Source organism: Nicotiana tabacum, chromosome 7 (genome assembly GCF_000715075.1).
Source record: "Nicotiana tabacum cultivar K326 chromosome 7, ASM71507v2, whole genome shotgun sequence".
Taxonomy (NCBI): Eukaryota; Viridiplantae; Streptophyta; class Magnoliopsida; order Solanales; family Solanaceae; genus Nicotiana; species Nicotiana tabacum.
In genome coordinates this window covers 179,605,069-179,632,187 of record NC_134086.1, presented here as the reverse complement: position 1 = coordinate 179,632,187, position 27,119 = coordinate 179,605,069, and the positions used below count along the sequence as shown (strand labels likewise).

Genomic DNA, 27,119 nt, shown 5'->3' with positions numbered 1-27,119 from the left:
ATAACACCTACTCGCGGAAATAAGTGAGCATAACCTGATCTAGACATCACCTATTATTATAAAAATAAAATAAAAAAGGTTGCTGTCTTCAACATGTCAACATTTCTTCCAATAATAAGGCTTGCCTATTTGGTGTATTTAGGACAACAAAGAAAATCATGAACCCTTGAATTGATTGTACCATATTCTTAAGTACTCGATCGCCTAAACCTAGAGGAGAAGAGGCTGGTACTTGGTTGGTGATCACACAAACTTTTCACCAGTAATAATCCTATTAAATGTACATCAAAAAAAAAAACGATATCATCAATTATATATATATATATATATATATATATATATATATATATATATATATATATATATATATATATATATATATATATATATCATAAGAAAGATTAGTAGTCCCATTATAAGATAATAAGGATCATACATAAATGTACCGAATCAAGACCTAAATCCTTTTTTATTTCCGAATCAAGTAAAATCAAATAACGAGGAAAGCGACGTCTAATAAAAATACTTGGGAAGATCTATTCTTGGAAATTACAAAAACGGGTAAGATCACTAATTATTGGTTAAGAAATCAACGCAGCCATCTTTTAAGTAGTGTTATAAATAGTGAGCAATTCAAGCTCATTTACTAACAACATTTAATCAACACATTCTACAGAGCAAAAACCAGAGAGAGTAGCAGTAACAGTAATGGCAAATGAACAAAGAGAGAGCGGGAAAAAGCAGGTGATAGCAATAATCGGAGCTGGTATTAGCGGCCTATTGGCCTGCAAATACAGCCTTTCCAAAGGTTTTGATCCCATTGTATTCGAGTCCGAGAGTAGTATTGGAGGTGTGTGGACTAAGACTATTGAGAGCACAAAGCTACAAACACCGAAACCTCTTTACCAATTTTCTGATTTTCCATGGCCTGATTCTGTAACCGAAGTGTTCCCTGACCAACACACCGTTTTAGAGTATATCGAGTCGTACGCTCGTCACTTTGCTTTGCTCCGTAACATTCAGTTCAATACCAAAGTATTAAGCCTCAGCTATGAATCTGGTGACGACTCCGATGGAGAATTGAATTTGTGGGGCGGCGCCGGCGAGCCTTTTAGCACTAAAGGGAAGTGGACAAAGAGAGAGCGGGAAAACCAGATAGAGTAGCAGTAACAGCAATGGCAAATGAACAAAGAGAGAGCGGGAAAAAGCAGGTGATAGCAATAATCGGAGCTGGTATTAGCGGCCTATTGGCCTGCAAATACAGCCTTTCCAAAGGTTTTGATCCCATTGTATTCGAGTCCGAGAGTAGTATTGGAGGTGTGTGGACTAAGACTATTGAGAGCACAAAGCTACAAACACCGAAACCTCTTTACCAATTTTCTGATTTTCCATGGCCTGATTCTGTAACCGAAGTGTTCCCTGACCAACACACCGTTTTAGAGTATATCGAGTCGTACGCTCGTCACTTTGCTTTGCTCCGTAACATTCAGTTCAATACCAAAGTATTAAGCCTCAGCTATGAATCTGGTGACGACTCCGATGGAGAATTGAATTTGTGGGGCGGCGCCGGCGAGCCTTTTAGCACTAAAGGGAAGTGGACAAAGAGAGAGCGGGAAAACCAGATAGAGTAGCAGTAACAGCAATGGCAAATGAACAAAGAGAGAGCGGGAAAAAGCAGGTGATAGCAATAATCGGAGCTGGTATTAGCGGCCTATTGGCCTGCAAATACAGCCTTTCCAAAGGTTTTGATCCCATTGTATTCGAGTCCGAGAGTAGTATTGGAGGTGTGTGGACTAAGACTATTGAGAGCACAAAGCTACAAACACCGAAACCTCTTTACCAATTTTCTGATTTTCCATGGCCTGATTCTGTAACCGAAGTGTTCCCTGACCAACACACCGTTTTAGAGTATATCGAGTCGTACGCTCGTCACTTTGCTTTGCTCCGTAACATTCAGTTCAATACCAAAGTATTAAGCCTCAGCTATGAATCTGGTGACGACTCCGATGGAGAATTGAATTTGTGGGGCGGCGCCGGCGAGCCTTTTAGCACTAAAGGGAAGTGGACAAAGAGAGAGCGGGAAAACCAGATAGAGTAGCAGTAACAGCAATGGCAAATGAACAAAGAGAGAGCGGGAAAAAGCAGGTGATAGCAATAATCGGAGCTGGTATTAGCGGCCTATTGGCCTGCAAATACAGCCTTTCCAAAGGTTTTGATCCCATTGTATTCGAGTCCGAGAGTAGTATTGGAGGTGTGTGGACTAAGACTATTGAGAGCACAAAGCTACAAACACCGAAACCTCTTTACCAATTTTCTGATTTTCCATGGCCTGATTCTGTAACCGAAGTGTTCCCTGACCAACACACCGTTTTAGAGTATATCGAGTCGTACGCTCGTCACTTTGCTTTGCTCCGTAACATTCAGTTCAATACCAAAGTATTAAGCCTCAGCTATGAATCTGGTGACGACTCCGATGGAGAATTGAATTTGTGGGGCGGCGCCGGCGAGCCTTTTAGCACTAAAGGGAAGTGGACAAAGAGAGAGCGGGAAAACCAGATAGAGTAGCAGTAACAGCAATGGCAAATGAACAAAGAGAGAGCGGGAAAAAGCAGGTGATAGCAATAATCGGAGCTGGTATTAGCGGCCTATTGGCCTGCAAATACAGCCTTTCCAAAGGTTTTGATCCCATTGTATTCGAGTCCGAGAGTAGTATTGGAGGTGTGTGGACTAAGACTATTGAGAGCACAAAGCTACAAACACCGAAACCTCTTTACCAATTTTCTGATTTTCCATGGCCTGATTCTGTAACCGAAGTGTTCCCTGACCAACACACCGTTTTAGAGTATATCGAGTCGTACGCTCGTCACTTTGCTTTGCTCCGTAACATTCAGTTCAATACCAAAGTATTAAGCCTCAGCTATGAATCTGGTGACGACTCCGATGGAGAATTGAATTTGTGGGGCGGCGCCGGCGAGCCTTTTAGCACTAAAGGGAAGTGGACAAAGAGAGAGCGGGAAAACCAGATAGAGTAGCAGTAACAGCAATGGCAAATGAACAAAGAGAGAGCGGGAAAAAGCAGGTGATAGCAATAATCGGAGCTGGTATTAGCGGCCTATTGGCCTGCAAATACAGCCTTTCCAAAGGTTTTGATCCCATTGTATTCGAGTCCGAGAGTAGTATTGGAGGTGTGTGGACTAAGACTATTGAGAGCACAAAGCTACAAACACCGAAACCTCTTTACCAATTTTCTGATTTTCCATGGCCTGATTCTGTAACCGAAGTGTTCCCTGACCAACACACCGTTTTAGAGTATATCGAGTCGTACGCTCGTCACTTTGCTTTGCTCCGTAACATTCAGTTCAATACCAAAGTATTAAGCCTCAGCTATGAATCTGGTGACGACTCCGATGGAGAATTGAATTTGTGGGGCGGCGCCGGCGAGCCTTTTAGCACTAAAGGGAAGTGGACAAAGAGAGAGCGGGAAAACCAGATAGAGTAGCAGTAACAGCAATGGCAAATGAACAAAGAGAGAGCGGGAAAAAGCAGGTGATAGCAATAATCGGAGCTGGTATTAGCGGCCTATTGGCCTGCAAATACAGCCTTTCCAAAGGTTTTGATCCCATTGTATTCGAGTCCGAGAGTAGTATTGGAGGTGTGTGGACTAAGACTATTGAGAGCACAAAGCTACAAACACCGAAACCTCTTTACCAATTTTCTGATTTTCCATGGCCTGATTCTGTAACCGAAGTGTTCCCTGACCAACACACCGTTTTAGAGTATATCGAGTCGTACGCTCGTCACTTTGCTTTGCTCCGTAACATTCAGTTCAATACCAAAGTATTAAGCCTCAGCTATGAATCTGGTGACGACTCCGATGGAGAATTGAATTTGTGGGGCGGCGCCGGCGAGCCTTTTAGCACTAAAGGGAAGTGGACAAAGAGAGAGCGGGAAAACCAGATAGAGTAGCAGTAACAGCAATGGCAAATGAACAAAGAGAGAGCGGGAAAAAGCAGGTGATAGCAATAATCGGAGCTGGTATTAGCGGCCTATTGGCCTGCAAATACAGCCTTTCCAAAGGTTTTGATCCCATTGTATTCGAGTCCGAGAGTAGTATTGGAGGTGTGTGGACTAAGACTATTGAGAGCACAAAGCTACAAACACCGAAACCTCTTTACCAATTTTCTGATTTTCCATGGCCTGATTCTGTAACCGAAGTGTTCCCTGACCAACACACCGTTTTAGAGTATATCGAGTCGTACGCTCGTCACTTTGCTTTGCTCCGTAACATTCAGTTCAATACCAAAGTATTAAGCCTCAGCTATGAATCTGGTGACGACTCCGATGGAGAATTGAATTTGTGGGGCGGCGCCGGCGAGCCTTTTAGCACTAAAGGGAAGTGGACAAAGAGAGAGCGGGAAAACCAGATAGAGTAGCAGTAACAGCAATGGCAAATGAACAAAGAGAGAGCGGGAAAAAGCAGGTGATAGCAATAATCGGAGCTGGTATTAGCGGCCTATTGGCCTGCAAATACAGCCTTTCCAAAGGTTTTGATCCCATTGTATTCGAGTCCGAGAGTAGTATTGGAGGTGTGTGGACTAAGACTATTGAGAGCACAAAGCTACAAACACCGAAACCTCTTTACCAATTTTCTGATTTTCCATGGCCTGATTCTGTAACCGAAGTGTTCCCTGACCAACACACCGTTTTAGAGTATATCGAGTCGTACGCTCGTCACTTTGCTTTGCTCCGTAACATTCAGTTCAATACCAAAGTATTAAGCCTCAGCTATGAATCTGGTGACGACTCCGATGGAGAATTGAATTTGTGGGGCGGCGCCGGCGAGCCTTTTAGCACTAAAGGGAAGTGGACAAAGAGAGAGCGGGAAAACCAGATAGAGTAGCAGTAACAGCAATGGCAAATGAACAAAGAGAGAGCGGGAAAAAGCAGGTGATAGCAATAATCGGAGCTGGTATTAGCGGCCTATTGGCCTGCAAATACAGCCTTTCCAAAGGTTTTGATCCCATTGTATTCGAGTCCGAGAGTAGTATTGGAGGTGTGTGGACTAAGACTATTGAGAGCACAAAGCTACAAACACCGAAACCTCTTTACCAATTTTCTGATTTTCCATGGCCTGATTCTGTAACCGAAGTGTTCCCTGACCAACACACCGTTTTAGAGTATATCGAGTCGTACGCTCGTCACTTTGCTTTGCTCCGTAACATTCAGTTCAATACCAAAGTATTAAGCCTCAGCTATGAATCTGGTGACGACTCCGATGGAGAATTGAATTTGTGGGGCGGCGCCGGCGAGCCTTTTAGCACTAAAGGGAAGTGGACAAAGAGAGAGCGGGAAAACCAGATAGAGTAGCAGTAACAGCAATGGCAAATGAACAAAGAGAGAGCGGGAAAAAGCAGGTGATAGCAATAATCGGAGCTGGTATTAGCGGCCTATTGGCCTGCAAATACAGCCTTTCCAAAGGTTTTGATCCCATTGTATTCGAGTCCGAGAGTAGTATTGGAGGTGTGTGGACTAAGACTATTGAGAGCACAAAGCTACAAACACCGAAACCTCTTTACCAATTTTCTGATTTTCCATGGCCTGATTCTGTAATCGAAGTGTTCCCTGACCAACACACCGTTTTAGAGTATATCGAGTCGTACGCTCGTCACTTTGCTTTGCTCCGTAACATTCAGTTCAATACCAAAGTATTAAGCCTCAGCTATGAATCTAGTGACGACTCCGATGGAGAATTGAATTTGTGGGGCGGCGCCGGCGAGCCTTTTAGCACTAAAGGGAAGTGGAACATCACTGTACAAGACACTCAAACCCTTCCCATAAAGGTAATAAGCAATTACACCTTACATGTTACAACAAAACCATTTAAAAATTCACGTTTTTCAATTGTCTCCACTCATTCGTTCGCTTTTAAAAAATGCTCCACTAAAAAAGAGAATCCTCAAGATCTCCTAGAGTTTTAAAAATTAGAATTTTTTATAAAGCACAATATTTTCGGTCTAATTAGCAATTTATAGATACCCTTTATTATATTACGTGTTATAGATACCTTTTATGTTTTTATACAATATATTTCATGTATTTAAGCTATTGTATTCATTAATACAACAACAAAAAAAATAGGCATAAAAACTGGAATTCCAGCTAAATTTGACATGTATTTAGCTGTATTCAAGCGGCATTAACGTTAAATACAGTAACATATATGTGCAAAATCTGGAAGGTTAAACTGGTTAAAAACAGAAGGAAATCAAATCACATGATATTCTCCTAATTTAACTCAACGAACTAAAACGATCCCTCATTAATCTGTATTTGAAAGATACATAATAAAGATTATAGTTGAATAAAGAGAAATACATATGAATAATACAGTTGAGTAGAACTGTATACAGTTGAATACAACAAAATACAACTTAATTCATCTGAATAAAATACTTGAATACAACAAAATACAACTGAATACAGCTGAATAAAACTCTTGAATGCAACAAAATACAACTAACTTCTGCTGAATAAAATAGTTGAATATAATTAACTACAACTGAATACAGTTGTATAAAACACTTGAATACAACTAACTACTGCTGAATAAAATAGTTAAATACAACTGATTAAAACTGAATACAAGAGAATACGCATAACTTTTTAATACATCTAAAATATCTAAATGAATGCTACTGAATACATGTGAATACAGCTGAAATATACATTCGAATACAATTGAATACAAATAGGCGATTTTGGCGATCTAGAGAGAGAAACAGCCTTATGGCTTCGCCGGCCGGCGGCCAGCCATTATCCAACTGGTCAGCTCCCTAACACATCTGCCCAACCTCCTACAACAACTACAAACAATCCCCAGCCCTCAAATCCCACAAACGAAGCCACGAATTACGCAAAAGCTATGAACCCTACTTCGACGACCACTACCAAGCAGAATCGAGCCGCTACAGTTGAACCAATTGCTCTTCGTCTATCAAAATCAACGAATTAAACTTACCCTAAGCGATTGTAATGGAGTGATAATGGAGGAGAACTAGAGAATTTGGGTGGGAGAAGAGGTATGAATCGTGGGTTGAGGGAGAAAGAGTAAAGTGTATGCAACAAGAAAGAGAGAACGTGGTTAGTCAATTTTACTGTGATTATGTGAGAGAAAAGACTAAAAAGGAGAGAAAAATATTATTTAGCATATATGGTGCCTTAAATGTAAGATGTAACTATAATTAGATATTTGGCTATAAAGTATAAAAGGTATCTGTAGGATGTAATATTTTAAAATGGTATTTATTTAAAATAAATAGAGTATTAAGGTTTTCTATAGGTGTAAAAATTCGCGTAAAGCGCACTATAAGCTTTGATTGGAGACAGAAAAGTGCCAGTGGGAATTAAGCTGTCTATTTATTGCTTATCATGAGCTCCGCACTTTCATTGGCTAGAATAAAGAAAAATGCCCAAAGTCCATTTTCTTGCAATCTTTCCATGTTTAAACTTATAGCATCAGTTTTTTTTAAAATTTAATTTATGTACTATATATTACTACTTTATTAATAGTAAAAGTAAATTTAAAATTATGTTGTTGAAAAGTTACTTTGATTGATAAAACATCATGATATCAAGTTTAATATTTAAACAGTTAAATAAATATGAATGTTTAAAGATTGATGTAAAATAAAAACAATAATATTATTAATGGGATGATGATTAAACGTTTTGGAAATTCCAAAAAAGCAAGTGTGGTATAGTAAATTGGAAGTGAGAAAGTGTGTTTTAGTTTTCATGATAGACAGAACAGAAATCAGAATAAGAAAGATACGGCTAAACAAAGGACTCATATTCCAAAATCTTAGTTTGGGGTTTCATTAGCTTTACTTGATTACGTGAATTTTGCATGCAGGTATACCAAGTTGATTTTGTAGTAGTTTGCGTGGGAAGATTCAGCCAAGTTCCAAATATTCCTCAGTTCCCTCCAAACAAAGGTCCACAAGCTTTCGATGGTGAAGTAATCCATTCAATGGATTATTCCAAAATGAACTCCACAACTGCAACCAATTTAGTCAAAGATAAAAACGTAGCCGTTGTTGGATTCCAAAAATCAGGAATGGACATTGCCATGGAGTGCTCTACCGTTAATGGTATAACTGCTATTGATCTTCCATTAATTAATTCTACCTCTTTTATTGTTTGTTTATACATAAAGTCAATTATTATTGTCTATTAACTTTAGGTCGTTCTTGAAACCCATAAACTTCAAATCTTGAATCCATCTATGACTGTTGTTTGCAGGGATTGAACGTGCATGCACAGTAATAATCAGGACTCCACACTGGAACCTTCCAGATTATTTTCCGTCGGGGTTCCCTCTGGCAAAACTCTATCTAAGTCGATTCTCCGAACTTATGGTGCATAAGCCCAGTGAAGGCCTTCTTTTGTATCTCGTGGCTACTATTCTTTCACCTCTGGTAATTCTTACTCCCTGTATATATCGTACAAATCATGAGTACTATGGCTGTTGGAGTCATGAAGTACTAATTAATCGATTTCTCACTATCATATTTTACAGAGGTGGGGATTCTCAAAATTTGTGGAAAGCCATATAAAACACAAGCTCAAGCTTTCAAAACATGGATTGGTTCCAGAGCATAGTTTCTTAAACGAATTGAGTGCATGTTTAATTTCTACGGTGCCTGAAGGCTTCTACAACAGAGTTGAGGAAGGACGTCTCAAGCTGAAGAAAGCAAAGAGTTTTGGATTTACTAAAGAAGGTATCGTGCTTGAGGGTCAAGCTGAACCAATTAAGTCGGACTTGGTCATACTCGCTACTGGCTGGAAGGGAATAGACAAGATCAAAAACGTATTTGAATCACCAAATTTTCAGGAATACATAGCAGGCTCAGATGGTTCGGCAGTTCCTCTATATAGGTACGTAATTAAAGCCTTATATTCTTTGGGATGAAAGGATTGTTTATGCGGTAAATAATATATTAATAATGTAACACTTATTTATGTGACAGAATAATTAATAATCGCGGGATTAATTGTTACCTCGTGAATAATATATAATAATACTACATGAACTATTGTGCAAGATTGACCTAAATTAATCTTGCATTCCACTACGCTCATATTCCACGTATTGCTAATACACATATACACCTTTCCCTTATAAAATAATACATGAATTTGCATATGATTAGTTTTATCAAAACCAATAATACAGAGTTTAGTTTTCATTATTAAATACCATATACATAACTTGTGCAAAATTTAGTTAATATGAAAATCAAACGTTATATTAGTTATATGTACATTAAATTAGTTATGTAGGGGAATTTATACTGAAAATCAAACTCAATATGGGCAAAGTGCAGCAATAGCCACTTTTAAGCCTGCTATTTAAAATATATTCATAATTTATAATGTATTGAAATATTAACCAATTCACCCAAACTTCAGGACTAAGTATCCCGAATATGGAATTCAGGATTAGTGTCCTGAATTATTGAGCTGCTAATTTGAAATTCAGAATTAAGTGCCTGAATTTCTGAACTACTAATTTAAAATTCAGGACATAAGATTCGAACTTTAGGACATGATGTCCTCAAGTTTGAACTTTGAGGCTGAAACTCTAGGACATCGTGTCCTGAAGTTTGAGCGAAATCGGCTACCTGGTGTCATTTCCACACGATGTACTAGTACTACGCAATTTTATGCGTATATTTCGAACTAAGCTAACCATGTGTTAATTGTCATATGACATTCTGGATTGTTATTATTATCAGGGAATGCATTCATCCCAAAATTCCACAGCTGGCAATAATTGGATTCTCTGAAAGCGTGGCAAATCTATACACTTCAGAAATAAGGTGTCGATGGCTGGCAGAGTTTCTTGATGGAAAGTTTAAACTACCTAGCGTCAAGGCCATGGAGGAAGACATAGCACAATGGGATAAATACAAGAAGAGATACAGCAAGAAGTACTACAGGAGATCATGCATTGGTGCATTGCATATTTGGCACAATGACCAACTCTGCAAGGACATGGGTTGGAATCCTAAGAGGAAAAAGGGTCTCATGGCGGAGTGGTTCGAACCTTATGGCCCGTCAGACTACGCCGGCTAGCTCAACCATCCCAGAAGATTTCTCTTTGTTGCTTTTCTTACATTCTGCTGCATGGTCTTCCTTATTTTACTGTCTTAAAGGTGTGCTTTGTCACTGTTCTGTCTTTCTCATATGACGTAATAAGCTTGTTTATCCCACCCTGGAAAGCTTTATACATCAGCTTGACATTCATACATACTCTTCTTTTTAGAAACTCAGCAGAAATATTGTGCAACAATAATCATCTCACGGCAGCTATGAGAAGCAGCTATGAGAAGCAGTAGGTAGACTAGCATAGACATTCAAACATTAAATTAAAACCCCCAGAGGCTTGTATACATTCAAAGTCTTGCTGATAAAAAGTTGTATAAAGACAACTCCAATACGCTTATTTTGCGTGCACCAAGTTTGCAAAACCTTAAAAGGGATCGATTGACCTCAAGAAACTAAAGGAACGAAGAGGGGGTTAGGGCTACAGAGTAAATTCAAGATATAACCTGTTCATTCCTTTCCGTTCCAGCAAGCTGACTCCTTAACCAAGATGCCGAACATTATAGAATCCAACATATTTACATAGGGAAGTAGTGTAAATAATTCAATGTACAGTTGTTCCGCAGTTGTATAAAGCTATCTAAAGATACGAGCCACCAGGCATTATTGCAGTCATGAAGAATCTTCGAACGCCCCCCACCGCCAAAAAAAAAAACACCCCAAAAAAAAAGATAGTGGAAGAAAAAGAAAAATAACTATGTGAGCAAGTATCCTTGGAGGAAAGAGGCTCAGTAATCCTATTTTTAGAGGAAAAGGCTCAAACAAAGATGGTTGACCAAGTATATGAAAGGAGGTTTCTATAAGTTTCAAAGAAGGCCTGAAAATCGAATCCACTCAACTAATAACCTGAAAGAGAATGCGGAGTAAGATAATTAATAACCAGCGAATAATATTTATCAACGTAATAGCAGAACTAGACTATCTTACAAATTTCATATTAATAATCTTGGACAAGGTAAACCTAAAATAAATTATGAAAAAGCCAATGGGTTATGATATTCTAAGAGGAGTTCTGTAGTTCAAAAATGACAATAATGTCTTTTCCCAGTAAATATAAAGCATCTTATTGCTTCACTTGAATTTACCAAGTATCCAATTAAAATTGCTCATTGTGCACGGGTAAACATTCACATCATCTTTTTCAGGAATCACAGGAGGATGATATTCACTGCTTTAGCACTAAAATAGCAGACCGCCCCTTCAAAACTGCACCTGCTAAGCCATTTGGCAGACATTCCTATGGCTTCATGGTTCTAGGTTCTTTCATTGGTAAGCAAAGTTATCATACACTTTTAGGGTTGTCCTATATGATTAGTTATGCAACTATTATAATACAGGGATTGTCATGCAGGGACAATAATATAGGAACTGCTTTCCCGAGGAATAAAGAAGTTTCATAAAAACTTTTAAGGAAAACTTAGTTGTTAAACCTATGAAATGAGAAATCTACTCACCTTGGCTTCATTAGTGTCACAATGCAGAAACCACCAAGGACTTTTCTTTGACAATAACCTGAATGCAAAAATACCTTGCGATAAAGTATATAATATTACAAGAATTTCAAAGATTTCAGTTATTCAAACTACTAACACTCTGCTTATCTAGAATTCCTGTAACATATATGGATATCTAACATTAAGAACTACCAGCATCCAACTGAAATCAACAACGATTATTGCTGAATCAATGGAAATTACCTCTCAGACCACAAACAAGGAACAATACACAGAGCATCGAAAGAATCTTGTCGAGGAAAAACATAGATCCACATACTTAAATCAATAAAATACAGTTTTAGGTAGCATGCAAAAGGGAGGAAGATGGAAGATATCCATTACCTGATAATCCCAGCCATCATGCGCAATCCCATGAAAAGGGTCAAGCCCAACCAAACACCAGGAAGACCAAGATGTCTAGGAGCAAACAGCAGAAATCCCGATGATATTGCCCCCACCAGCATCTTTATGCAGAATTAAAAGAGAGATTTTACGTGGTGTGAATATATACTTGGTAAGTAATAATATCATAATGCACTACAAACTTACCATGGAGCGAGCTGCATAAGGGAAGTCTGAAACACCATAATGGAGGCCATCAAAGATAAAGGCAAGAGCATTTATTGGTTGACTGGCACTGACAAACTGCAGCAATTTTAAGTTTTGAACTTAGTTAATTAGCAATAACCACACTCTTCAGAAAATCTGTTAAATCGACAATTTTAACGAAAGATTTCCCAAATGGTATAGAGACATACCAATACACCTGTACCAACCACAGCTAACACTTCAGCATCCTTGGTAAATAAAGTAGATAAAGAGCCAAAAGAAACACCTAATGCAGCTGCCAAAAACACACCAGCAAGTAGCCCTAGCTGCAAATTATGGGTCCAATCTGATATTAAATTAGCGTAGAGCGTCTCACAACTTGCAGGAGAAAAAACGGAAGTACAAACCTTTAGCACATAGTGTGTAATTTCGGTTACTACCACGTAATCACCTTTCGATAAATAACTAGCAACCAACGCCTGGAAACAAAGTAGGAATAGTTGCGTCAAATTGAGAAAAGTGTGATAAGATGTATGACAGCAACTATTACTGGTCAAATCCAATAATATGTCATCTGACATATATTCTTCGAAAGCTTCGATACGCACCGACAGTTGTTGCCAAGTCGAACATGGTTTTTTTGCCAAACAAGAAAAAGAATAGAGGCAAGCACAGTGAAGCAACACACATGCACAAAAACAAGAAAGGTTCTGATATAGGAGATACATGAGAAGGAAGAAGTTACGAGGAGAATCGGAACCATATCAGACGGGATAAAATAATTTCATTTATATTCAATTTACCTGTGCAGATGCAGCCAGTGCATCTGTGAGGAGGGAGACAGCTAACCATACTTGTAAGCATATTTGATGAGCAGCCATCGCTACAGCACCTTGACGGGCAGCCATTGATGTAGCAAGTGTCATTGTGAAAAGGACAGAAAGAGTTCTTCCAATGAGGAAACCACCTAAGGCAACACAAATACAAAATCAGATGAACTCTTTCATTGCCATGAAAAATACACAGACATGAAATGCTACAAGCATTGAGAGATTGTTGTGGTACAAGCAAAAAGGCGAGCTTGTGTTTCAAATAGGACTAATCCTCGAACACCCATCTCAAGAATAAACACTCACCAGATTTTAAATAGCCACCAAATTGCAGCTCCCCAAATCGTGGCGGTAATAATATTACTCTCTGATTTAAATACCAGATCATAGAAAAGGCCACCAGGTATCTAGAAAAAACGAAGCACATAAGTAATTCATTTGTATTAAAATAAAGAGACTTTATAAAAAACTAATAGAGAGTGGACAATAAAAGCAAACATGATTAAAAAGAGCAATGAGAAGTACATACTGTGAAATGACAGTGGATATAGCAGCTCCGGATACACCCAAGCCGAAATAATACATAAGTAAGGGAAACAAAAATATAGCTATAAAGTTTCCAATGCCTGCACAAATTAATATGTAACATCAATACAAAGGTATGACTTTAGCTCCATTAACATATCAAGGAAGGACAAAAGAATCACACTGTTTATTCATAAAATTGCATTGACGAACAACTTTAAGGAGTGGAAACCTTATCTTTTTGACATCTGTCACGTAGGACACTTACATAAGATCCTTTTTCCCTATCAAATTACTTTCTGTAACTATAAACATCCATTAGATAGTACTCCTTTCACAATCAAAAGAGCGACAAGATATGGGACTCGATAAGTTTCTCGTTGCATTAAATTCTACTCCCTCCGTTTATATCACATTGTCAAGAAAGATTAGCTCAGACTGGACGATAATCCTGTTGGTTTTTATATGGCTCCTTTTGGAGATAAATTGGGTAGTCTATTTATCCTCTCAGTGAAGTAGTAGCACTCACTCCACTAATTGGTATAATTCCTGAAACTCAAGCATGCAGATTTCTTAAGAGAGAATAACCCCGACTTGCAGTGTTCACAAAAGAACCATACAATTTAACTAAGAATGATCCAACTATCAACTTAAAAGATAAATAGGTACTCATAAACTGTCTGCTTCCCTATTCCTGCTAGAACCACCCTTAACTAGGGAAGCTTCTATGGACTGATACCTAGAAGCTGGAATTTCTATGTCAAAACTGCATAAATCAAACAAGCAGAAAGAATCTTTGGCAAGCAATATTATCACTTGAACAGCAAGGGATTCAAGACTTGCCTAAACAGAAGACTGGAGTCTTTGTATCCTTAAATCCACGGAATATGCCTTGAAGGGCCAAGGAAACTACAAATGCAGGAGCACCAAGAGCACGCAGAGCAAGGAATCTTTTTGCTGGAGCTCTCATAGGTGAAGTCTATAAACAAAACAGTTTTCTTAGTAAGAACTCATAGGAAAATCTTGATGTACGTACACATACAAAACTGTGCATCGAGGGGCTTGCATGCACTAGAAGATAATTGCGATGAAATATTTTATGACCCACAAGTAACTGTTTCGCAGTTTCCTACCCCAAAACATTGCTTTAGAGGTCATCAGGAGTTTTTCTCCTCCAAACCATATGGGAATCTAGTTATGCTAAGAAGAAACCTGGTCTCTCTTTGTCAAGAAGTACAACTGTTGTACTAAGTTATCAAGATAAAAAGGAACAACTCAATTCACTCAGGTTGCGAACGTGAGTTCACTAAATGAAAAACTGAGACAACATTATTATGTTCCTTGATTAGGGAATGCATAACTATTATTTCACACTATCAGCTTATTAGTAGACATCATCAAGTTGCAGTTGATATTGAAGTTGCAACCTAGCCTAATGATTGCATCTTCATTCTGCACCCATGTGGTGTATAGTACAAAATTTCATAAAGGTCTGCCCCTCATTTTGCTTCTGCTTTCTCTACTACAGGCCCATACCTCCCGTAAAAAGAAAAAAATGAAATTAAAAAGACGTCGCACAGATAAAAACAAACAAATACTGTCACTGAAAAATAACCATAAAGGTTATATCAGTTCTAGATTAGCCAGGATGAAGCGTTATAGAAGCATGTATCTAGAAATGGCCTCTCATGAGCCTTACTTTAATGCCTTTTTCCTTATTCATGATACTATGTGCACTGATGCTCTGGATACATACTTCATAGAATGAAAGCAAGCACAAAAACAAAGAAATTCAAAGGGAAAACAGGGAAGGTACAAAACATATATGCCGTCATACAGATGATATGCCCATCAAACCAAGAAGTAGTTCAGATCCCAAAGCCAAAGCCAAAGCTTCAATGATGCCAATGCCAACTGCTAAAAATAATGCTGTAGATACAGAAGAAAACTGATGCCTTTCTGCTACCCCTATGGGAAGTCTACCGTTGGTGCCTTCTGCCTCCTCTGCACAACATAAAGATAAATGTGTGTGATAAAAGTCAGAGCACGAATCATAAAGCTCTTAGTAGGACCATCAACTCTAGGTCAGTTAAATGCCTAAGCAATTTCAATGCAAGGAATGACAACAAAATAATACAACATCTACCTGACATGTAAACTTTGGTCGCATTCTTGGCAATGTCTTCAGCCACAAAAGATGTAGCAACACTAAGTAGAGGAACATTAAATAGCTTTGAAATGATGTTAAAAACTGATATGGAGACACCCGCTGAAGCTAACTCCACTGAACCTGTAAAACAAAAACAATTCTTAAGTTCCACGAGAGTAACAGTAAACATAGAGAAACCAACACTTCCTCCACCCCATCATGGTATCCCTCAAAAAGGAAAATTGGAAGAAACCAAAAGACCCAAGTCCAGTGAAAACTGGACATAGTGAAGAAAATCAAATTCCTTTTAAAGAACACTGAGAGGCAACAAAGACATTAAAAGAAAACTCTCTCCCACCCCGTCCCGAAAAAGGAAAAGAGAAGGAAAAATGATTTCGACTGATATACGCTACCATCAGTAATTGGAGAGAAAGGATTCTGAACTCAGGTAATACACTACAAAAATAATAAAACTACTCTTAAGTAGGAAAACAGCAAAGAAAACATTATTTTCTTCTACCCCACAAGATGAAGGATGGCATGCATTTCAATAGTATAGAGACTAAAGTACATCTGACAGCCACAATCAATAGTAAAGATATATATGTTAAATCAGTCCAACCAAAATGCATTATGCAGGACAATGACAACTAGCTAGACAAACTACTGATCCCAATATGTTGAACAACCACCATCAGCTCCAGCTACCAGAATTAAGGCTCATTGCTAACATAAGATCCTCAAATATCAGGCTCTAACCCCTCCCCCCCCCCCACAAATAGGAGGTTGTCTATACCAATTCATCTGTGATCTCAGAAGATTGTAAAATTCAGTTAAATAAGCATAAGTTCCAAAAACGCTTAATGTGTAAAATTTCCACCTTACCCAGGCGCCCAATATAAGCAGTCTCCATTAATTGTACCAAAGGGTCAATGGCCTGTCCAGCAATTGCTGGTAAAGACAGCATCACAAGCTCACGCCTGACCTCGGAAGATCGAGATGAACTTGTAGGAGCCTCTGTTGAGTCACTTTCAACATTTTCTATTATGGGAACAGTCTCATTCAACTCACTGAAAGTGACAAAAGGAAGAGGAAAAAGAAAACTAGATCAGCAAAGGGATGTGAAGGGTAAAATATTCACATTTGTCACAATATTTGCCAGTATAACCAAAATTAAACCAAAAAAACTATGATCATGATGTCACCAAAACGATGAGGAGTAGCAACTTGATCTGACTTGAAAATTATCAAAAAGGCAAATTAGTAATGCAGCCACTTTGCCATCAATTAATTATATAAACTAAATCTGTATTGTAGCTCGCCATAAAATCTACAAAGAAAATTAATATGTTAAACATCTGTTTATAGAATAGATTCTAAAACCCCTCCCTCCAACTTCTTGCCCAACCCTGTGGCAGACAAACACAAAAAAAATGGATGTAGTCCACATTATGGCATATTCAAAGTTCAGAATACGTACTAGGTTCAGTTAAGATCTCTAAGTTTCATCAACGAACCTAACCTCCGTAATAGTTACATTTAGAGGGGGGGAAAACCTGTGTATGCACACAGACAAGAAATGCGAGAGCTGCATAACTCCAATGTTTCATTTAGATGCTAGAGTCCCAAACCCAGGCAATTAAGACAAACAACTCGCTGTCCTTTCCCATTCTAGGAGAGCCTTCTACTACTTGAGATACCAAAGTTCACAAAAGTACAAAGATCTTGGACAGGTAATAACCCTGCTATAACACTTTAAATATTTTCATGCGGCATGAAAGGAAAGTCCAAAGCTGGATATATTGGTAACATGAAAGTTTAATAAGATGCAACAAAGTGCACTTCTGTTAATGTTGCGACACATCATCAGGGGAAGCACCAAGTTCTCTTTTTCGAGCAGCCCACTTCAATGTCAAGAATCTTTGTAAAGCATCAACTATTTCACATTATTAACAATGTAATTGGTAGAGACCACTAAGATACTCATTTGCAAGAATCTACTTCAGGAAAATATCTAGTTGAAAATTTTTTTTTCAAATTCTAACTAGCATCTTAATTAGATAACGCTTCATGGGGAATGACTGCTAATACGACCAATACCTAAATTCTTCCTATCATCAGGAAAAACCTAGAATGCAGAAAACTGAAGCGAGATCAGGGTCTTACAAAACTTCTCCACTCGAGCTTGCGAGATAATCATTTCCCTTTACAGTAGTATCCCGCAAATCAGAAGCTTCTGCACCACTCTCTGAACTTAACTTATTACGGAACCTTAAAAATTTCCGCGTCCTTGGGCAAATGACAGGTGGAGTTAAAAAACGTTTGCTTCTTTCAATAGATAAAGAACAATTGTTGCCACCATAAATATATCCCAAGCTATTCCGACTGACTCTTGAAAAGGAATTACGATGCCGATGTGAATATCTTAACGAGCAGAATTTGGATATTTCCTCTTTCACTTCCAATTCAGCAAACCCATTATACATCGTCTTACTAGTCAATTGTGCAGCTGTCATTTTTATCACTTGGCCTCCCTCACTTCACTATCAATGTCAATGAATCTGATAATCATACAGAAATTTAAGAATGAATAAGCAACTGGAGAGAGAAATACATAGAAGGGGGGAGGGGGCACTTTAACTTGGAAAATTGAGAAAAACATTGTTAAGTGTTCAATCCTAAAACATGCACTATCTTTTTGTTGGCTTTTCCTTTCTTTCCAATCAGGAAACTTATGAAGAACCTTATAACCTAACAACAGTAACAGAATAAGAAGGAAAAAAAACAGGTTGATATCCAAGGACAGGACAAATGGTACAGTTTTCAGAACATTGAAAATCAGCTGATACCTGAAGCTCTAAGCCTCTAAAGCGTAAAATTCTAAGCAAGATGGTAACTTTTTCTTTTCTTTTTGATGACTTGTAAATTAAGATGATATCCATTGATAAATGCAAGGTGGCAACTTTTTTCTTTCTTTGTGATAATTGAAAACTATGATGATTTCTTCATTAAAATGCAAAATGGTATCTTTTTCCCCTTAAATTCAGTAATCAAAAGAAACAGAAAAACAAAAGGCAATCCGAACCCTCAACAAAAACTCGTACTAATTACCACCCCCAGCTATGCTCATACTCCATAATAAAAGCTACACGGCAGTATGAAGAAAGAGTCAAGTGTGAGTTGAATAGTAAGTAGTGAAAGGGGGAATTACTGCCGATATGGTTAAGGAAGGCAGTAACAAACAGAAATTAAAGGTGAAATTGATTACTGATACCTGGTGCGTCGGCGGCCGGTTACGAGATGGGGTGCCGCCGGAAGACGAGGCAATGGAGGCGGGTACCGTAGCACACGTGGCACAACAGAAGAAGAAGAAGAGGAAGAAGAAGAGGCGGCAAAATCAAGTTTGCCTAGGTACTAGGTAGCCATAATATTTCCCCACCGCTTTCTAACTGCCTTGTCGATATATTGGGAAACCTCTTACCTTCTGAAACCTCGTATAAGCAAAATATACTCAAAGTATAAAATATTACTCATTTTTTTGAGTACTTTTTCCAGGTGTTTGATAATCATATAGTGGACTATAATGTATGATATTAGTGTTTTGTTGATACAAAAATTAGGTACATTAGTGATATGTAATATATCCTCTTTGAGCCGAGGGTCTCCTGAAAACAGTCTTTCTGTCCCTCGGGTAGAGTTAATGTCTGCGTACATATTATCCTCCCCAGACCCCACTTATGGAATTACACTGGGTTATTGTTATTGTTGTGGTGATATGTAATATAAGTTTGAGAAATGTATGAACGAAAATTACTTTCATATGCAAGTGATGAGTAATTAATTATTCTCTCCCTTTTGACCGAAATTATTTTCCTTGTAAAAAGATTTTCAATGATAAAAAAAACTTAAATATACTGAAAAAGATTTCAGCAAAAGAAACATATTTCTTCGTTCCAAAAAACGCAACTGTTACTAGTATCATAATATCACTCTCTTCGATTAGTTTAATTTCACAAGTTTAATACTTTTTGAAGAATTATTATTATCAAATAGCAAGTAAAAGTTTAATACATTGAGTTCAGCACTAAAATAAGGGAATTACAAGGAGTACTGCCCTCTCTTTATTTTTTTTCCAATAAGAATTAGAAAGAAAACCCACGCATTCATTTGTAGTTTCCTCAAATAAAAGGTATGTTAAAAATATTGGTATCTGAATCTGGATATACTAAGTTATTTTCATTTTATATTTCCACCAAACTCATTTTGTTGGTTTTCCATCTTTGGTGAAATTAAAAGTGAGTTACTATCCAATTGTGTTTTGGAAAAAATTCAAAAAGACACGTGTATGCCACAAAACGATTAACTTTGATAATAAGAAATTGTTTCCTACTACGGCCTATCGAATCATTTTAAAACAAGGACAAATCTTACTGATACTACTCTGCAAACCATACTAATGCTGCTCTGGATCGACTAATCTTTTTCCTCCTCCAAAAAAGATCATTAATTGGGAGGGCAGCGGAACCACATGCACCCAAGGGATGACAAATTATACATCCCTTCGTCAAAAAATTATATTGTTTAGCATACTATATATACATCTTAAAATATATATATATATATATATATATATATATATATATATATATAATGACACCCCTTGACTTCTTGGTAAGTTCATTTCTTTATATTTTGACTCTCCTTAATAAAAATTCTAGCTCCGCCACCGAAGGTAATATCTTTTAGGGGAAGTGCTTATATAACAACTTCTTTCCCTACAAAGCTAAAGTGCTCTCTTTGAGCATCCACCACACACACACACTTATACTTCCAAACTTCCATTTTCACAAATTGTTCACATAATTTAAAAGAAATGAACCAACGTGGTGCACGCTCACCAAAAGAAATGCCAAATTTAACAGTTAAAATCCTGAAGACAGACAAAATGACAGCAGAAGAACCATGTCTCAAGTAGGGAGAAGAGAAAGGTTTGTCTAAATAATGTCTACTATAGAGGAACTACTTATGTTCGTGGAAGAACTGAAGATTTGTCCCCAGCAGCATAAATGCTAGTACTATAAGCTAAAACAACTACACCCTTTTACAGACATCACCATGTAGAGTCTCCTATAAACCGTGGAGTTATCTCAAATAAGAAGCAGATAGCAACGCCAGATGGATAGCAACCAGGATGATATTCCACCTCCATGTCCCTGACCTCATCTCAGAAGCAGTACTTGCTGTACAAATGACAAAAGCATGTCTCAGTTTAGCGCATAAGTGTTATTATGAACCAAATTTTAGTGTGCCATGGGCAGCTCAGAAACTGCATAAACTCACCAGGACAAGTTGACTGAGTGCTTGTGGTAAAAATGGTCTGGTTGCTGTAACCAGCATAAGCACAAGCTGCGGAGTTACAATCTGAAGATGTGACATTCCCAATGTAAAAGCTATCCAGACCTTGGCACTGCATAGAGGGGCATGACTTCCAAAGAGAGGACTTTATCTGAGATGGTTGGCATTGCAAGCTGAGAAAGCAGGTTCGGGAAAAGGACGTATGATGCAGCAAGATTAGATTACTGGGAGTCAAAGTGTAAAAAGAAGTGAAAAATCAACATCAGTTCAGCAGCTTACGTCCAGTTGTTCGCAGCATCACACTTGCATGTTACACAATTGGCAGCAGTGAAGAAATATGTGTCATTTGGGACGAGCAAAGGATAGTCCAGTGAGGTATTGCTCACCATTGATTGGCAAGCTGCAAATCAAACACTTCAACATCATGGTATAGGCCAAAGGGGTTTAAAAAAAAAAAAAAAAAAGAGCGAAAACACTTGAAAATATACACACATCCACACAATTTTGAAATCAACCAATTTGGATTTGCAAATCAGAAAGGAAGTAGACTTATACCTGACTGTACTCTTGGAGAAAAGTGCAATTTTCATTTCGCTATTATAAGTACCTTTTTACATTATTTTCCCTCTATTATGCAACCTTGCATATTTAACATTCAATTGGTCAGACATTGCTGAATTTCTTTATCTTAACCAGAACCAGCTAACCCTGTGTGACCAATGTGTGCCATTTTCAGATGAGCATGTTGAAAATTAGTAGTTTCAATACACAAGCGCTTCCATGAAAACTATCTAATTCTACTTAAAAGAAGGGTACTCATCTTCTAATACACACTGACTAAATGAGCTGGTATATCATAGCTTCAATCTGAAAGAGGGGTCGACTTATGTGACTTGTTGTCTTATGATACTATGATACTCTTATTGGAACACCAGCGATTTGGTTATGCGGACGCCTCGACAGAGTTATGATTTGCTTGTTGAGAACATGTTTCAACAAGACGTGCTATAAGTCCACTATGCAACAGCAACCAGCCAGAAAAAATTCGAAAATATGGTCAATGAATGATATACAAAACTAGCACTAGCAATATTGATAATCAGTCTTCTCTCATCATTTTCTCATGGTCTTTTATCCATGCATAGGTATACTCTTTTGAACTCGGTTATTCTGCTTTTCAAGGCATGATGATTACTTAAGTACAGGAAAACAAGCATCTTCGAAACTAATAAAACCACAAATTTATTCCATCATTCAGAAAATGGAAAAACTTGATGATTCATTTGACATATGCTTCTAAATATAATGGGCCATGTGAAATGTCAATCAGATCATCCAGATCAGAATCCCTCCTGTGACACCAGCCCACAGGGCTCTTGAACTCCAGAGTCCAGGAGTATCTGTAGCCTAGGGACTAAAAGGATGACTAAGGTGTGTTGCTACTACATATGTCAATTCAACATTACGAGATGGTCAGAGTTCACGGGAATACAAGTCAGTGACTAGTGAGAAATCGCAATAAACATTAGCCAACATATGCAAAGACAACCACGGAACTCAAAACAAACCTCCAAGGTGCAAAGTTTGTTTATGATTAAGCCTATTCTTTTATCCCCATATCAACAGACAGCAAAATCAATACATATAAAATAGAAGAACATGCATCTTCCAATTAAATTTGCCCATAAATGCTAAATAGAACAGTAGCAATATACTACTTGGGAAAAAAATATTGCACTTTGAAAATCAAATGAAGCCTACCTCAGTTGCTGAAAACACGTTAATTATGTCTTTACCTTTCTTCCCCAAACTGACACTCAGGTAAAAAGTTCTTACTTTCTGCAACTTTCTCTCAAATTACTAAAAGTGGGGCTCAGAAAATGAATAGGCAACCCCAAAATAAGTGATTTTTTTTGGTTGTTTTGACACGAAATTGACCTTTTAGCATTAATTAGCAATAAAATTGACCATATTAACCTTTACTATCTCTATACATAAACACCCCTAACACATACTTCAACATTAATTACTCCATTAATTACTCCAAGGGCAATGTAGGAAAAAAATAATTAATTCAGTCTTTAAATTTGGAAAAATCACATATTTTGGACCACAGAAAAAAAGCCAAAAAATAGCAGTAAAAAAGGAGTACCTTTAAGGGGAACATCAAGAACAGAGCCAGCTATAAGTTCTTTAGGATCTGATAAACCATTTAATTTCAAAAGCGTATCCTGGGAAACATTGTACTGCTGAGCAATGGCATCCACGGTGTTGCCGGCGGCCACCAAGCGACCATAATGAACAACCTTTTCACCGTCAACGTCATCGCAGCTGCAAGGCAGTGGGACCCACAGCTTATCTCCGGGTTGTATCACATTCGGGTCGGTTATGTTGTTAACCGTCTGGAGTTCCTGAACGGTAAATAAATTGGCGAAGATATCGGAGACGATGTGTGAGAGGAAGTCACCGGGTACGACGGTGTAAGTGGGCCGCTTGTTGGATATTCCGGTACCATTTCTACAGAGACAAGGGAATGGGATTTTGATGGTTTGATTAGCGGGGAGTTTTTGATCAGCAGGGGTGTCGATAGGGAGGTTGTTAACGCCGAGTAGGAAACGGAGGTTCTTGACATGGAACAGTTTTTTAACGGCGTTATAGGTAGTGGCGTTGGGTAAAGTGTAGTCAATAATGGCATCACAAGTTCCGCCGGAACGGCAAGTGAAGGAAGCTGTTGCCGGAGATGAAACAGTGAGCAGCCAAACAAGGCATAACAGGGAAGCAAGTGTAATAGTTAGCCTCGAGGAAGAAACCATTTTTCTGCGTTGTGTGTATTCTCTGTCTAAGCTTTAGCCTGGAAAAAGGGAAAGAGGAATAGAAAAGAATGAACTATTTTGGGAGTTACAGAGTTTTCTGTAATTAGTGGGCGTTACGGGAATGACTAGTGGAGAGAGGTGCGGTATAATATAGTTTGGTTTGGGGGGGGGGGAGAAATCAATGAGGAGCTAATACTAAGGAGTCTGAATATGAGAAAACGAAAAAGGAAACAGTTTACAGCAGAATGAATGAGCAAGAAGAAGGTGGAGAGTGAAAGTGAAAGTGAAAGGGAGTGTGGAATAGTCTAGTCTTTGTCAAGACTTGCCATATTTATTTAGAGGTTGTTTGACTAAGCTTGTCAAACTGGCTTATAAGCACTTTTTGGCTTATATACGTGTTTGTTAAAATTAAAAGTGCTTATAAGTTAAGTGCTTATAAGTTAAGTGCTTATAAATCAAAAATAAATCAAAAGTCATAAGTTGGTCAGACCAACTTATTAAATTTCAGCTTATAAGCACTTTAGATTTGACCAAAATATGTATTATTCTATCCCTAAAATACTTCTTTTTAAAATAAAATTCTTCGTATACCCAATTTTTCAGTTATTTATTATTAATTTCAGCATTTTTATCCAAACGCGTAACTGTTTATTATTTAAATCAGCTTCAGCACTTATATCCAAACGTGTAACTGCTTATTTTTTAAATCAACTACAGCATTTAAAAGTATTTTTCAGTACATAATTTTTATCAACTACTCTAAATCAGTGAAGCCAAACGGACTCTTTGTCCAACGTGAGTGGTTTATTTTCCAAGAGTACTTTTGTTTTGGGTTGGGTCAACAGAGATGTTTAAGTGTTACACATTAGTTAAAAATATATTAGTAACAAATAAATTCAGCACAAATTCAATTTTTTTTTTTTTTGAAGAAAAATTGAACAGATTACTTGAAGAAGACTGGATTCTACTCCTTCGATCCTTTGGATGAAGGAAAAACCAGACCCAGGGACGGGTCAAGTATATGCGATGCCTAAAACCAAATTATGAGGCTTAAATTTTTAAAAGAAAATTATACGATATGTTTTTATTTAAAGTCTATATTTTTTTAGCTTTCTAAGATACAAAGTGTATTAAATACTTTTTATAGTCGATTTTCCTTAATGATTGATTTTTGATTGATAATATAGCTAACTCATTTAATCTTTCTTGAGATATTGTTAATTTTAGATAAGATTGTATACAGCAATAGAAGTATAGAACTATTGAAAGTTTAAATTTCTTTGAGAAAGAAGGTGAGTTAGAATATTAAAGTGCAAGACATAAAATATGTAGGAGTTTCTGAAATATGAAGAGATCGAGAAAAGAAAGATCGACTTGGACAAATTAAGAAAGGGGGAGTAAATTTTTTACACGTTATCTAATGAAAGAGTAAGAAGTGAAAAATTAAAACATTGGGAAAACTATCCATCTACACATGTTTAAGTAAGTCAAATTATTACTTTATTTATGTATCTAAAGAGTTTTCTTTCCTTTTATATTAAAAACTATACTTTTGCATTAAAAATACTAAATATTATTTTTTTTAAAATACTTATAAACCTATTATTTTTTAAAAAGTGGGACCCCCAAAATTTGGGGGCCTAAGACAAAAGCCTTACTACTCTAACACATTAGAGCCGGCCCTGACCAGACCCAATAACCTAACTTTTTTTATACTATAATATTTTGAATTTCAGATTTCACGTCTTAAACTTTATACTAGTTAGAAGTTATATTTCTCCTCAAGAACTAAATTTCTCCAATAATAACAGATTTATAATTTATAATATAGTAGAAGCAACTCACTTGGTCATGGTCATCATCATTCAAGGGCAGGCACTTTGATAAATTATGGAGAGTGAAGTTGAATAGTTTCTATTTAACAACATAACTATTACGCTATCCTTTCCTTATGAATAAGCGTTGTAATAAAGTTATTTATTTCGAATTTTCATTTAGTACATGTGTCAACATGTGGGATAGACAAGCGTCATAATAATTAGGTACAACGTACATTTCATTTTTACTAAGCATATTCTCTGTTTTGATCCGTTTAATTAGAAAAATATAGCAACATATCTTTTGAAATAGCAACTTCATTCCCATCAATTCAAATTTAGTGTGTCATCATTTCATTACTTTCTCTACTTTACAATTCCAACTATTGTTTCAATTATTGTCAGTCTAAATTATTCGAATAATCATCATTTCATAGACTAATTAAAGTCAACTAAAATGAGAGAAGAAATTATAAAATACCCAAAAACCGTTGAACATAAAAAAATTTAACGTAAGTGAAGAAAATGGGAAAGAGGGAATATCAACCAATCCCACCACCCTTGAACATAGGCTTATAATAATGCATTGAATTCCTTCTTTAATAGTGACAGAGAGTGGGACATTATCTATTCTAAATTCGAGCAATAGACGTTAAGAAATTGTAACGAACCCCACATTCACGTGGAAATGAAATTCTAAAAGATGAATGTTCCAATTACAAATAGGGCCCCAAAGTTCTCGAGATTTTGAAATTTTCCCTTGAAATCCAAAACACAAAACACATAGATGTTCAGAAGCTAGTAATTTTCCTAAGAGTATTCAAACTTAAAAGAAGTCGAAAAAAATCCCGATAAAATATATATTTTACTTATATTTGTAATGTAATTTTTCGACGAAAGATGGTTGGTTGACCACCCTCGTGACCACGTAGCTTCACCGCTATCATAAAGATTTTATATAAAGGTCAATCCGAATTGCTCCTACGAAATGCCCGAGCACTTGTGTCAATCATGACGAGCCAGATACAGAAAAAATTTGAAGTTCATTTACAACAACTTTTTAGGGAAAAGAAGGAAATCCACACTTTAGAAAGGATACAAGATGGAATATCAAACATGTACATACAGAAAAGGTTGGAATTTTCTTTAGAACTGAAGGAATATTAGCAGAATAATGAAAGGCCAAACATATGTGAAAATTTGACCAGCCGACAACCTCTGCCCAGGACGTTGTTGTCTTCTAACTCATATCGGTCCTCAAGCAGATTAATGTTTTTTTTAAGTCTTTGGAATTAGTAAGAAATGCCTTTGTAATGTAAAGGCTGCAGCGCTTGTTGCTCTGTTGCTCAGCTAAGTTCAAGCATAAGACAAGCTACCACTTCAAAACACGAGGCAGAGACTACCTTGGGTTACAAACT

General features: G+C 37.3%; 12 protein-coding genes and 1 pseudogene across 13 annotated transcripts; 11 read left to right on the top strand and 2 right to left on the bottom strand.

Annotated features, from left to right (window-relative positions):
- The first annotated feature begins 557 nt into the window (after positions 1–557).
- On the top strand, positions 558–10,451 carry LOC107809551 (putative flavin-containing monooxygenase 1). The gene is made up of 5 exons (XM_075218242.1): positions 558–5,840; positions 7,913–8,150; positions 8,302–8,477; positions 8,579–8,937; positions 9,798–10,451. Exons 1-5 carry the CDS (start codon positions 5,379–5,381, stop codon positions 10,135–10,137), a joined length of 1,575 nt encoding a protein of 524 aa, XP_075074343.1. The 5' UTR covers positions 558–5,378; the 3' UTR covers positions 10,138–10,451.
- Positions 709–1,164, top strand: LOC142162461 (putative flavin-containing monooxygenase 2). Its single transcript, XM_075218825.1, has one exon. The coding sequence runs from the start codon at positions 709–711 to the stop codon at positions 1,162–1,164; it is 456 nt and encodes a 151-aa protein (XP_075074926.1).
- LOC142162460 (putative flavin-containing monooxygenase 2) lies at positions 1,176–1,631 on the top strand. The gene has a single exon (XM_075218824.1). It carries the CDS (start codon positions 1,176–1,178, stop codon positions 1,629–1,631), a length of 456 nt encoding a protein of 151 aa, XP_075074925.1.
- On the top strand, positions 1,643–2,098 carry LOC142162459 (putative flavin-containing monooxygenase 2). The gene has a single exon (XM_075218823.1). It carries the CDS (start codon positions 1,643–1,645, stop codon positions 2,096–2,098), a length of 456 nt encoding a protein of 151 aa, XP_075074924.1.
- On the top strand, positions 2,110–2,565 carry LOC142162458 (putative flavin-containing monooxygenase 2). The gene has a single exon (XM_075218822.1). The coding sequence runs from the start codon at positions 2,110–2,112 to the stop codon at positions 2,563–2,565; it is 456 nt and encodes a 151-aa protein (XP_075074923.1).
- On the top strand, positions 2,577–3,032 carry LOC142162457 (putative flavin-containing monooxygenase 2). Its single transcript, XM_075218821.1, has one exon. It carries the CDS (start codon positions 2,577–2,579, stop codon positions 3,030–3,032), a length of 456 nt encoding a protein of 151 aa, XP_075074922.1.
- LOC142162456 (putative flavin-containing monooxygenase 2) lies at positions 3,044–3,499 on the top strand. Its single transcript, XM_075218820.1, has one exon. The coding sequence runs from the start codon at positions 3,044–3,046 to the stop codon at positions 3,497–3,499; it is 456 nt and encodes a 151-aa protein (XP_075074921.1).
- On the top strand, positions 3,511–3,966 carry LOC142162455 (putative flavin-containing monooxygenase 2). Its single transcript, XM_075218819.1, has one exon. The coding sequence runs from the start codon at positions 3,511–3,513 to the stop codon at positions 3,964–3,966; it is 456 nt and encodes a 151-aa protein (XP_075074920.1).
- LOC142162454 (putative flavin-containing monooxygenase 2) lies at positions 3,978–4,433 on the top strand. The gene has a single exon (XM_075218818.1). The coding sequence runs from the start codon at positions 3,978–3,980 to the stop codon at positions 4,431–4,433; it is 456 nt and encodes a 151-aa protein (XP_075074919.1).
- Positions 4,445–4,900, top strand: LOC142162453 (putative flavin-containing monooxygenase 2). The gene has a single exon (XM_075218817.1). It carries the CDS (start codon positions 4,445–4,447, stop codon positions 4,898–4,900), a length of 456 nt encoding a protein of 151 aa, XP_075074918.1.
- LOC142162452 (putative flavin-containing monooxygenase 2) lies at positions 4,912–5,367 on the top strand. The gene has a single exon (XM_075218815.1). It carries the CDS (start codon positions 4,912–4,914, stop codon positions 5,365–5,367), a length of 456 nt encoding a protein of 151 aa, XP_075074916.1.
- A 179-nt stretch (positions 10,452–10,630) lies between the features above and the next one.
- Positions 10,631–19,220, bottom strand: LOC107809556 (protein DETOXIFICATION 45, chloroplastic). 2 transcript variants are annotated; one of them, XM_075218240.1, is made up of 15 exons: positions 18,991–19,220; positions 17,883–18,277; positions 16,602–16,786; positions 15,714–15,857; positions 15,405–15,571; positions 14,411–14,546; positions 13,572–13,668; positions 13,349–13,449; positions 13,016–13,179; positions 12,620–12,691; positions 12,422–12,538; positions 12,213–12,308; positions 12,006–12,127; positions 11,622–11,679; positions 10,631–11,013 (listed from the first exon to the last, which is right to left on the bottom strand). In XM_075218240.1, the coding sequence occupies exons 2-15, from the start codon at positions 18,230–18,232 to the stop codon at positions 11,002–11,004; spliced, it is 1,821 nt and encodes a 606-aa protein (XP_075074341.1). In that variant the 5' UTR covers positions 18,233–18,277; positions 18,991–19,220; the 3' UTR covers positions 10,631–11,001. The 2 variants fall into 2 exon arrangements, with proteins under 2 accessions (XP_075074341.1, XP_075074342.1); XM_075218241.1 differs by lacking the exon at positions 17,883–18,277 and having other exon boundaries at positions 18,991–19,219.
- A 1,446-nt stretch (positions 19,221–20,666) lies between these two features.
- Positions 20,667–24,180, bottom strand: LOC107809555 (lysM domain-containing GPI-anchored protein 2-like; annotated as a pseudogene).
- Between the last annotated feature and the right edge of the window lie 2,939 nt (positions 24,181–27,119).